Source organism: Chinchilla lanigera, unplaced genomic scaffold (genome assembly GCF_000276665.1).
Source record: "Chinchilla lanigera isolate Chin_1 unplaced genomic scaffold, ChiLan1.0 scaffold00021, whole genome shotgun sequence".
Taxonomy (NCBI): Eukaryota; Metazoa; Chordata; class Mammalia; order Rodentia; family Chinchillidae; genus Chinchilla; species Chinchilla lanigera.
This window is the reverse complement of record NW_004955422.1, coordinates 95,511-106,433: the sequence shown is the minus strand read 5'-3', so window position 1 is coordinate 106,433 and position 10,923 is coordinate 95,511. Positions and strand designations below refer to the sequence as shown.

Genomic DNA, 10,923 nt, shown 5'->3' with positions numbered 1-10,923 from the left:
AGCAGCATACCAGTGTCATGAACATAAACAACCCTTAACTATTTCTGCTATTTAAGGAAACATTATCTACAGTCTTACAAACTGTTGATATTGCAAATGTGGTTGAGAGTTTTATCATTAGTTGATGATATTCTTCTGTCTCAGGTGCAGAGCCATTTCTCCTTATCAGTTGAAGTGTATATAAGTAACTTGTTTTACATAAAGTTTTTAATGTGGGTTCATTTTATGGTACTATGCATGTGTGCAGTATTATAAGCTTGCAGATAAGAAATCAGTCGGGGTAGAGTCATTTTTTCTTAATCAGTCCTTGTTCCAAGTTTCTAGTTTCTTTTTTCAGACCCTAACTCTCTACAAAATCCCTAGGTTGAGCACCATGCTTTTGTCAGTCTTATGTTGTTACAATCTTAGATAGTTCCAGAACATAATAAATCATATTGCCTATTTATAAAATAAAGAAATTCTCCTAAAATTTAATGAGGTCATGGCTAATAATTCTATGTGCAGATAACTTTGTCCTGAGCAGTGACAGAAGAACACACACCAAAGGACGGATGGAACAAAGGAACAATGTGACCGAGTTTGTGCTCTTGGGGCTCACTCAGAGCCTCCAGGGTCGGAAAATACTATTCGCTGTGTTCTTGCTGATCTACCTGGTAACGATGGCAGGCAACCTGCTCATCGTCCTAACTGTGGTGCTCAGCCCAGCCTTGGATGCCCCGATGTTCTTCTTTCTTGGCTACTTATCATTTATGGATGCTGTTTATTCTAACACAGTTATCCCAAATATGATGATAGACTTACTCCATGAAAGGAAAACCATTTCGTTTGAAGCTTGTATGATGCAGCTTTTTTTTGAACACTTCTTTGGTGGTGCTGAGATTTTGCTCCTGGTCATCATGGCCTATGACCGCTATGTAGCCATCTGCAAACCCTTGCATTATTTGACCATCATGAACCAGCGGCTCTGTGTTCAGCTGTTGGTATTGGCCTGGGCTGGAGGTTTTGTGCATGCTCTGTCTCACATTCTTTTTGTTTACAACCTTCCTTTCTGTGGCCCCAATATCATTGACCACTTCATCTGTGACATGTACCCCTTATTAAAACTCGCCTGCACTGACACCTACATTATTGGCCTCACAGTGTTGGCCAATGATGGTGCCATGTGTGTGGTCATCTTTTCACTCTTACTAATCTCCTACGGGGTCATTCTGTGCTCCCTGAAGAACCTGAGTCAGGAAGGGAGGCACAAGGCCTTATCCACCTGTGGCTCCCACATCACGGTGGTCGTCCTCTTCTTTGTTCCTTGCATTTTTGGGTATGTGAGACCTCCCTCTACCTTGCCCATTGATAAATCCTTGACTGTGTTTAACACGGCTATCACTCCTATGTTGAACCCCCTCATCTATACTCTAAGAAATGCAGACATGAAAAATGCCATGAAAAAGCTCTGGATTAGGAAACAACACAAATAGCAGGGAAATGTATTATTTATGTTCCATGAATGGTTGGTTCTTTAGGGGAAGCCACAAATGATTATTTTATTATATTTAATTTTCCTTCAGGTTTAATATCTGTGCACAATGGAAAATATTTATTATGTGGATTCTTTCAATGATCAACATACATTTTACAACGAGCATTTTTAAGGGAAATGTATGACTTTTAGTGTAAAATGTTGCTGTTGAGTCTATAGATTTATGTGTCATAATTAATATTATAATTCTTTATTTAATGAGAAATTTCCTTGTTTCTTACATAAAGCTATTCTTTTTTTCAGAATTCCCAATTGTCACGACAGATATTGAAATAATAAAATAAGAAATAATATATAAATGTATGGTTCCTTCTTTTCTCCACAAGCTCAGAAAAATATTAATATGTATAGCACATTCAAATTTGAACTATATAGTTTTGCTAAGATGCTTTAAATGTATTAATTTGTTCATATTATTTAGCGTGTTATGACTGAATAGAAAGAATGCTTCATTTTAATATTAATCATAGAGAGGCAAGTATAAAGGGAGAGACTAAATGACCAAGGTGATACACAGAAACATACCTAAACATTCCTTATTTTACCAAATAGAAAGCCTATGAGCATCTCAGGTAGACTAACATTGTGTCATATTTTCATAAAAAGATGATATGGAGGAAAGCCATCTGTTATGTTTTTGGTGTTTTTTTTTTGTTTTGGTCTTTTTGAGACAGAGTCTCACAGTGCAGTTCAGGCTGGCCTTCAGCTCACTTTGTAGTCCAGGCTGGCCTCAAACTTGCAATGATCCTCCTGCCTCAGCCTCCTGAGTGCTGGGATTACAGGCCTGCACCACCATGCTGGGCTATTATGGTTGATACATTGTATTAACTTGGGAAGTCTAGAGGTTTGGCTAAGTGACTCAGCAGTTTTGCATCTTGGGGTAAAAAGGACATGTCTTTACCTTTTTGGGATGTTGTTTATTGTGTCAATTTGAGAAGTTTAAAAGGTTAACTATGTGACTCAGCAGGGAGCCAGGGTGCTTATTTTGTATTCATCCTGAGCCTGTGAAAGAGGAAGGCATGCAGAGGGTGTGGTTGTAGAAGACAACCGTCCCCCCCCCCCCGGGGGTCGGGGGCAGCAAGTAGGCTGCATAAAAAAAGGGAATTGAGAAAAGACAGGCTGGTGGTTCTTCGGAGGAGCTCCAGTCTTCCCCTCCAGCTTGGTCATCTCCTGGCTTCCGGTGCAGACTGTTTGGCTTCTGCCTGGGACTCTTCAGCCTTCTGGTGTAGGCTCTCTGATCTTCATCATGGATTCTTCAGTGTTCTGTTGCAGACCCACCAGTCTCCTGATACGGACTTGCACGGACACTGCAGTGAGCTCCAGGCCTTGGACTGGGCTCTTCAATCTCCAGCGTGCAGACATCTTCTGCAGGCTTCTCCATTCAACTCTGTGGCTGACCATTGTAAGCCAAACTTGTAATTTCTTGTACATTTGTATATCTTGTGTTTTATCTGCTTCTCTAGTAAACCCTGACTGATACACCGTCAGAGCAGAGTAGAGCTAACAGTGCACTGGAGACATTGGAGGATGCTCGCCTGGATATGCAGGGACTCAGGAAGAGGAAGAATAAAATGCCCTAATACCGGAAGGCAGCGTGCTGGAGAAGCCCACTGGATGCTAGCACTATCAGCAGCACTTGAAGAGGGAAGCAGGGATGGGCATGCAGTGACTTTGACAGGTGTGACCTGGGGGTAGAGAAGAAAAAAAGGAGGCTCACAGGGTGGGGCCAACATCACCCCCACACTATTACCCCAAGCTCTGCTCCTGCTCCTGCTCTGTCCCAACCTCTGTCTTCCATATCACAAAGTCCAAAGTTCTTTAAGATCCTTTCTACTGTCCATTAAAGCCCGCTCAGCTAGAAGCCCAGTGAGCTCCCTCCTCCTGACTTCTGGATGCTCCCGAGGTCCAGGCAGAAATGCCCTCTCCTTCTGAACTCTAGACACCACTGAATTTGTGGGCTGGAGAGCCTATGACAGGCGTGGACAGAGAGATAAGAATGTGCAGTGTCAGAGAGAAACAGTTGGATCAGTGAGAGTCATGTGGGGTCTCACCTGAGGTAGTGTGTAGAGAATAGATGCAAACAGCTTCAAGCATTACCCTGGGAGGACGAGGACAGGGCTCAAAGAAGCCCCAGCCCAGAGATGAGTGGAGGTTCAAGTGCTTCACCAATCCCATGCTGCCTGACCAACTTTGAAAGAAATGACTGAAGGTGTCAGACAGGAGAAACACCCAGCTTGTGATGCCTACTGGACACAGCTGAAACATAACAGGGCTCTGCCTGTAGAGGGAACCAGAAATCTGTTCAGTCGTTCTTATGGAGAAGGGCCTTTATTTTTGTGTCTTTGTGAGTTTTTCTGGTTGTCTTTTTTCTTTTTCCTTTCACTTTTCATTTGGTATATATATGCAAGTTGATTGTATATGGGAGATGCAGTGTAAGAATTATCAAGTGCTTTATTTTATTTGTTTTGTTTTTGCTCTTCCAGTACCAAGAATCGAACTCACGACCTTGGGCTTGCCAGGCAGGCGCTGTGCCTCTGAGCTAAATCCTCAGCCCCTAGTGCTTTATTTTAAATTCACAAAAACAATAGGCACTAGAGGAAACATAGTAACAAGATGCAGCCCAACACATCTATCACCCCGAAAGCTGATCTCACAGGCACTGGAATAAAGAAGTTACAGGCAAAGAACTCATAAACCAAATGGTTAAGATGTTTGAACAGATCAAAGAAAAAAATAAGCATATCTATAAGATGTCTAGTGAGCTTAAGAGGATGTAACTAAACAGACAAAGATATTAAATAATAAAATATTTAGTGAGCTTAAATAGGTAGGATACAAAAAGTAGACTTGAATCTAACAAGACTATCCAAGTTATAAATGACCAGAAATTATGAAAAGAAACAAGCAGAAATCCACGATACAAAAATCTAATTGAAAATACGGATAGAAGATACAACCAATGTGGCCAGGCATGGTGGTGCACACTTGTAATACTGGCACTTGGAAGGCTGAGGGAGGAAAGATCGCCATGGGTTCGAGGCCAGCCTGGGCTACATATTGAGTTTAGGGCCAGTTTGAACTAGATAGCAAGACCCCATCTCAAAGGGAAAAAAAGATACAATCAATGTGAGGAAATCAGATCTGAGTATCAGATCTTGAAGTAAAGTTTGAGGGAATAAATCACCCTCAAAAATTATTGTACTCAATAGTAGCCTAAAAAGAACAAGATAGCATGAAAGCTCGATTCAACAGCAGATAGATGCCAAAGAAAGAAAAAAAAGAACTGTTGTATGAAAGGAAAGTTCCCAAAGGACTCGAAAGGTATAAGGAAATCATTCACAAAAATTTTAGCAAAATTTCCAAATGTTGGGACAGAATTCAAGTTTCAGGCTTATAAAACCCCACATGCCATGACCAGAAAAGAGTTCCATGACACATCACATTCAAAATTCTAGATTAAGCACAAATAAAAAAATAGAAAAATCTGTTAGAGAAAAAGGGCAAGGAACTTAAAACACAAACCTATCAGAATAATGGAGAATTTCTCACCACAAACCTCAAAAGCCAGAAGACTTGGAGTAACATTTTTCAGGCCAAAAAAGAAAACAATTGGGAATGAACACTTTTATATGCTAAGTGCTGGAGAAATAAAAAACTTCCCATGCCAAAATATTCTAAAAAATTGATAACCACAAAACCCATATTGCAGAAAATACTTTAGAAACACCTAGACAGAGCAAGGGAGGGTTCCACTACCAAAGAACCCAAAGGAAAATAAAAAAATCTAAGTTGGAGAAAAGCTAAGAAAACAGGAAAAAGTGAAGAAACGAGCACTGGAAAAATATTTCAGTGGCAAGATTCAGTAAAAACCTTAAAATAATAGCTGTGTTAGTGGTCTTAACTCCACAATAAAAAAACACACAGGGAGTTTGGGTTAAGAAAACAAGCCCCATCCGAAGATTATTTGCAAGAGACAAAACTCGTCAGAAAGGAAACATACAGACCGCAAGTGAAAGTATAGGATGTAACATACCATGGAACTGAGGTTAAAGTAAGCAGAAGCTGCTATGCTACTTCCTGGAAAAGATTTCAAGCCAAAGCTGATCAGAAGAGACAATGAAGGTCAGTACACACCAGTAAAAGGGAGCAGTGCGACAAGACAATAAAGTAATTAATATACATGAACCAAATATCAGGGCAACTCCTTTCATAAAAGAAAAGCTATTAAAAAGGACAGATAAATACCAGACAACCACACTCCATCTCATAAATAGATCACCTAGACAAAAGTCAACAAATAAATATTATAGAAGGAACATAGTATCGAATAAATGTATTTAACATATATCCAAAGGTGTTTCATTTAAGAATAGAATAAACACTTCTCAGAAGTACATGGAACCTGTTCCAAATAGACTATTTCTTAGGCCATCAACATGTTTAAATAAGTGGCAATTAAAATACCATCCCTTGCACATTATTGGATCAAAGAGAAATAAAATTAGAAATACATAGCCAATGAAATCATAAAAACTATACAAACACATGGAGATTAAATAATATACTCTTTATTAGTCATTGGGTCACAGATAATCAGAGAACTGTAAAAAAATTTCCTTGGAAGACACATCTTTATATTCTCAGTATTGTTCATAGGATAAAAGCTGTTTGGGAGAGACTACTTCACTTGAATTTGTCCCAAATATTTTTTTTTATTTTAAGAAATAAAAGAAGGAAAACATATTAACAAACAGACATCCATTTACAAAACAGCATAAGAACAATACAAACAAAACAGAGTTACAGACAAAGTTGTAGGAAATTAACAATGGTTGTTGTATTACTTATTGATATCTTCAAAGTGATTTCTCAAGAAAACAAATAGAGACATACTAGATTGATGTCCCAAATATTGTAACAAATTAATAATACAATAACACATTAGCACACTCTTCCAGGTGACACCTAGTGGATCAGCCACTCTGTCCAAGCCCTGTATCTTAACATATGAGGGTTCTTTTGTTTTTTTGTTTGTTTTTGTGGACTGCATGAGTCCCCAAGGGTAAATTTCATTTCATTAAGTGTATTTAGTCCATCTTTGTTATTTCAGCATTGCTGACCAAATCCAAAATTTCTTCTGAGACTCATGGCAAACTGTTATCTATAAATCCCTGAAGAAACATCTAGAGGAAAATAAAGTCCTTCTAGCATGCAGTGGCCCAGAGCCAACAGCCACATTCCAAATGATAGGAATAGGAAGAATGAAATGAATCTGACCAAAACAGAACTGAAATCTAGCAGAAAAAAAATTAAGTTCTACACTCCGACATGCAGCATCTGGGTGCATGCTGGTGAGAGAGGACCTCTGCAGCATTTAGGCATCGCTACTCCTGTGGCCTTGTTGCTTGCTCCCAGATGAGCTCTCTTTTGGGCTATTAGCTTGCAGCTTTCTTGTAAGATATTCCATGTTCCTGGTATGTCCTGCTATCTGGATTCTCCTCCACACTTCTATCAGGGGTTTGGCCGGGCTCCTGATCTCCTATGATGAGTATACAGCAAAGGCTTAAACAAAAGAGACAAGTAATATGGTCTGTGGGCAGTCCAGGAAGATGAGAACTCTCTTGGACCTAAAACCAAGACTCCTCTGGATGGATTGGAAGTATTTACTGGCTGCTTCACAATCCAGGGGATGCAATGTTGGGACAGTGGGGTCTGACCTGGAAGCTGCCTCTCCTGCACTGGCTCCTCCCTTCAGCACCTGATTCCTAGGTGCCATGAAGTGAGCAGCTTTCCTCTGTTCAGGGCCTTCCACAGTGCCGTTTCTACCTTTATCCTCATCACTCTGTGTAACTGTGCAAATTTGAAAATCAGTTGCATATCCAAACATGTAAGACATAGTTGTGTACACACTCATACAAACAGAAACTTGACACAATCCAGTGAATCTATGTTTATGTTTGGAAAGAGTTTAAATGACATATGTACTCAGTTTCTATGAAATCATTATAAAGAATAGCAATAAGGATACAGAGTTATTCAGATAGCACGATTTAGCAATGAAAAACACTCATTTTCTCATGGCCTTCGACTTTGATAATGCCAGACTCTTCAGGAGAGCAAGAAGAAGGGTTGCTGGTCATATATTTTCTACTACTTTAGACACAGACAATATTTAACTTTAAGTCTGAGTCGCAGAGACTTTGTCACAAAGATTTTATGACGGAGGTTACAGTCTAATAAAACCATATATTTTGGCAACTTTATTACCAAAAAAATCTTCATTTTTACTAATAGGTTTAAAGTTTCCAAACATAAAATGATGAAAAGCAGTTGAAATCATTAATTCCAATGATTTGATCAGTGCCCACTGTATATTCATACGAAAATATCATGCGGATTACCATAGCTATGCATACCATGTACTTGTTAAAGTTTTGAAGGTCTCAAAAGATAGAAGCATTATCCACACTAATTTGATCAGTACACATTCTATAATAGTAGAGAATGATCATGCTGTACTATGTGCAATTAAAATAATTAAATGTAAATATACATAACTCAAAAATAATGAGATAAGAATGAAAAGAGCATTATTGTCAAAATCTTTGTTAACTGTCTACTCTGCAGGTCTGTATTGCATATTTGTAGTGTATGGATTAAAGATTAGGTTAACTTGATATATGAAAAGCAGAGCCTGGTCCCTTTCAGGAGAACATAAACACTTAAGGATATAACGAAGAACATAATGGAAAATAGCAGAGTCATTATCAGGTGCTCTTTTTTGTTTGTTTGTTTTTTTCCAGTACCGGGAATTGAACTCACAACCTTGTGCTTGCCAGGCAGGTGCTGTGCCACTGAGCTAAAACCCTAGACCCTTTTACCAGGTACTCTAAACTAGAGAAGAAAACTAAGGGATCATCTTTATTTGTAGGAAAACGTGACACCAAACAAAGCTTTTCCCCCAAAACACTCAAAGGATTTCCAGTTGGAAAGAGTAACATTTAGCTGTGTTCCTGCACATCTCCCCTAGTTATTAACATCATTCTTGTGCATTTAACTCCTTGTGATTATATTAAAAAAGATATATTTACCTCTTTAAGCATAAACAGTTAAACAGTGTGAATAAAATTATGTAATGTATCTCACAAAACAAATATATATATTTCAAATATGAATAGGCTCTATTAATACTTTTAATCTGTGATAGAAAAAAGGTATTTACATATTGTTTCATATTTTATTATTTCCAATTTATGATGAGTATTATTAATTTTGAAAAAGGATATATTTACTTATATATGAATTATGAAGAAACCTTAATGTACAATATTAATTGTGGCACATTCAAGTGTAACCTTGACGAACCATTTTGCACTAAAAAGTTTTTCAAAAATATTCTTATAGTCTTAACACTCTATGGATCAGATATTTTCCATTATGTACAGTTATCAAACTTGAGAGAAATTTTATTAACGAAATAATCCGATGTGACTACTTTCAAACTAAAAGCTCTCAGTAAGAAACACATATGATGATTCTCTGTTTTTCATTTCCCTTTTCCAGTCCAAAGTTTCTTCATGGCAGTTTTCATCTCAGCATTCCTCAGAGTATAGATGAGGGGGTTCAACAAAGGTGTAATGACAGTGTAAAAGACAGCCAAGGATTTATCAATGGGCAAAGTAGAGGGGGGCCTCACATACAGAAAAATGCAAGGAACAAAGAAGAGGACGACCACCGTGATGTGGGAGCCACAGGTGGATAAGGCCTTGAGCCTCCCTTCCTGACTCAGGTTCTTCAGGGAGCGCAGAATGACCCCATAGGAGACCAGCAAGAGTGAAAAGATGACCACACAGATGACACCATCATTGGCCACCACTGTGAGGCCAATAACATAGGTGTCAGTGCAGGCGAGTTTTAACAAGGGGTACATGTCACAGATGAAGTGGTCAATGACATTGGGGCCACAGAAGGGAAGGTTGTGAACAGAAAAGATGTGCAGTATAGCGTGCACAAAACCCCCAACCCAGGCCACTACCAACAACAGAACACACACTCGTTGGTTCATGATGGTCGAATAATTCAGGGGCTTGCAGATGGCCACGTAGCGGTCATAGGCCATGGCAACCAGGAGTAAAATCTCAGCACCACCAAAGAAGTGTTCTAAGAACAGTTGTGTCATACAAGCTTTGAAGGAAATGGTTTTCTTCACATGGAGTAAGTCTATCATCATATTTGGGGTAACTGTGTTAGAATAAATAGCATCCATAAGTGATAAATAACCAAGAAAGAAGTACATTGGGGCATCCAAGGCTGGGCTGAGCACCACAGTCAGGACGATGAGAAGGTTGCCTGCCATTGTCACCAGGTAGATCATCAAGAACACAGCGAATAGTATTTTCTGACCCTGGGGGCTCTGAGTGAGCCCCAAGAGCACAAATTCGGTCACATTGTTCCCGTGTTCCATGCGTCCTTCTGTGTGTCCTTGTGTCACAGCTCAGAATAAAATTATCTGCACATAGTATTATTAGCAGTGACTTCATCAAATTTTAAGAAAACTTATTTTTCATCCCATCAATAGCCATTATGATTTATTATATTCCAGATAATGATGCAATTTGGAAACATATCCATAATTTCAATGATCTTACAGGCCAAGGCAACAGAGATAAGTAATCAGAGACATACAGAACAAGGACTTTTCCTAAAAGAAAGATGAATCTCCCAGAACTAACTTTTCATCTGGTTGTTAATAATATCCTGCATATAGATAATTCCAAAATAAAAAATAAAAATATAGCAAAGATTTAAGGTGAAATGACAGGAAAACTTACTTTGTACACACCACAAGGTCATGAAATAGAGATGATTTTCTACTTTGGGTTTAGAAGAACCTTTTCAACTAATAAGATGAATCTCAAATTAGCATATTTGACAACTTTGAAATAATTTAACAGTGTAAGAAACAGTGCCATAACTGATTACACAAAATTAATTTGGATGAAAGATTTGCACTTTAGAGAAGATAAGCAGAGATTGCACCTGAAATAGCCAACAAACTTTAAGAAATTAATTTAAGAAATACAAGGCAATAGCAAAGCAGACAAGGAATATAAACAAGTAACTTAAAAAGTACAGTCAGTGATCAAAAAGCATATGGTACAATGCTAAATTCATCAACAAACACAAATAAAAAGACATCATTTTATGAACATCACATTATAAATGTGACAAAGCTTTAAAGATAGTTAAAATGAAAGAATATTTTCTTGCAGTTTGAATTGTATAAATTTTCAAATAAATATTGGAATCAACTTATATATAGTTTAGCAATTACCATGGACACTATAGTGCAACAGAGTATGAGAATCTTGTAGAAGCTTGAAAAGATT

The 10,923-nt window shown here is 38.2% G+C and overlaps 2 protein-coding genes across 2 annotated transcripts; one reads left to right on the top strand and one right to left on the bottom strand.

Moving 5' to 3' along the window:
- The first annotated feature begins 551 nt into the window (after positions 1–551).
- Positions 552–7,101, top strand: LOC102029305 (olfactory receptor 4A47-like). Its single transcript, XM_005384929.2, has 3 exons — positions 552–1,451; positions 4,456–4,508; positions 7,050–7,101. The coding sequence occupies exons 1-3, from the start codon at positions 552–554 to the stop codon at positions 7,099–7,101; spliced, it is 1,005 nt and encodes a 334-aa protein (XP_005384986.2).
- A 1,979-nt stretch (positions 7,102–9,080) lies between these two features.
- LOC102028983 (olfactory receptor 4A47-like) lies at positions 9,081–9,998 on the bottom strand. The gene has a single exon (XM_005384928.1). It carries the CDS (start codon positions 9,996–9,998, stop codon positions 9,081–9,083), a length of 918 nt encoding a protein of 305 aa, XP_005384985.1.
- Between the last annotated feature and the right edge of the window lie 925 nt (positions 9,999–10,923).

Coding starts and splice junctions, on each gene's coding strand:
- LOC102028983 (XM_005384928.1), bottom strand. CDS start 9,998: ATGGAACACGGGAACAATGTGACCGAATTTGTGCTCTTGGGGCTCACT.
- LOC102029305 (XM_005384929.2), top strand. CDS start 552: ATGGAACAAAGGAACAATGTGACCGAGTTTGTGCTCTTGGGGCTCACT. Junction 1,452..4,455: donor ATGCCATGAAAAAGCTCTGG/ATTAGGAAACAA, acceptor AATCCACGATAC/AAAAATCTAATTGAAAATAC. Junction 4,509..7,049: donor AACCAATGTGGCCAGGCATG/GTGGTGCACACT, acceptor CACTTCTATCAG/GGGTTTGGCCGGGCTCCTGA.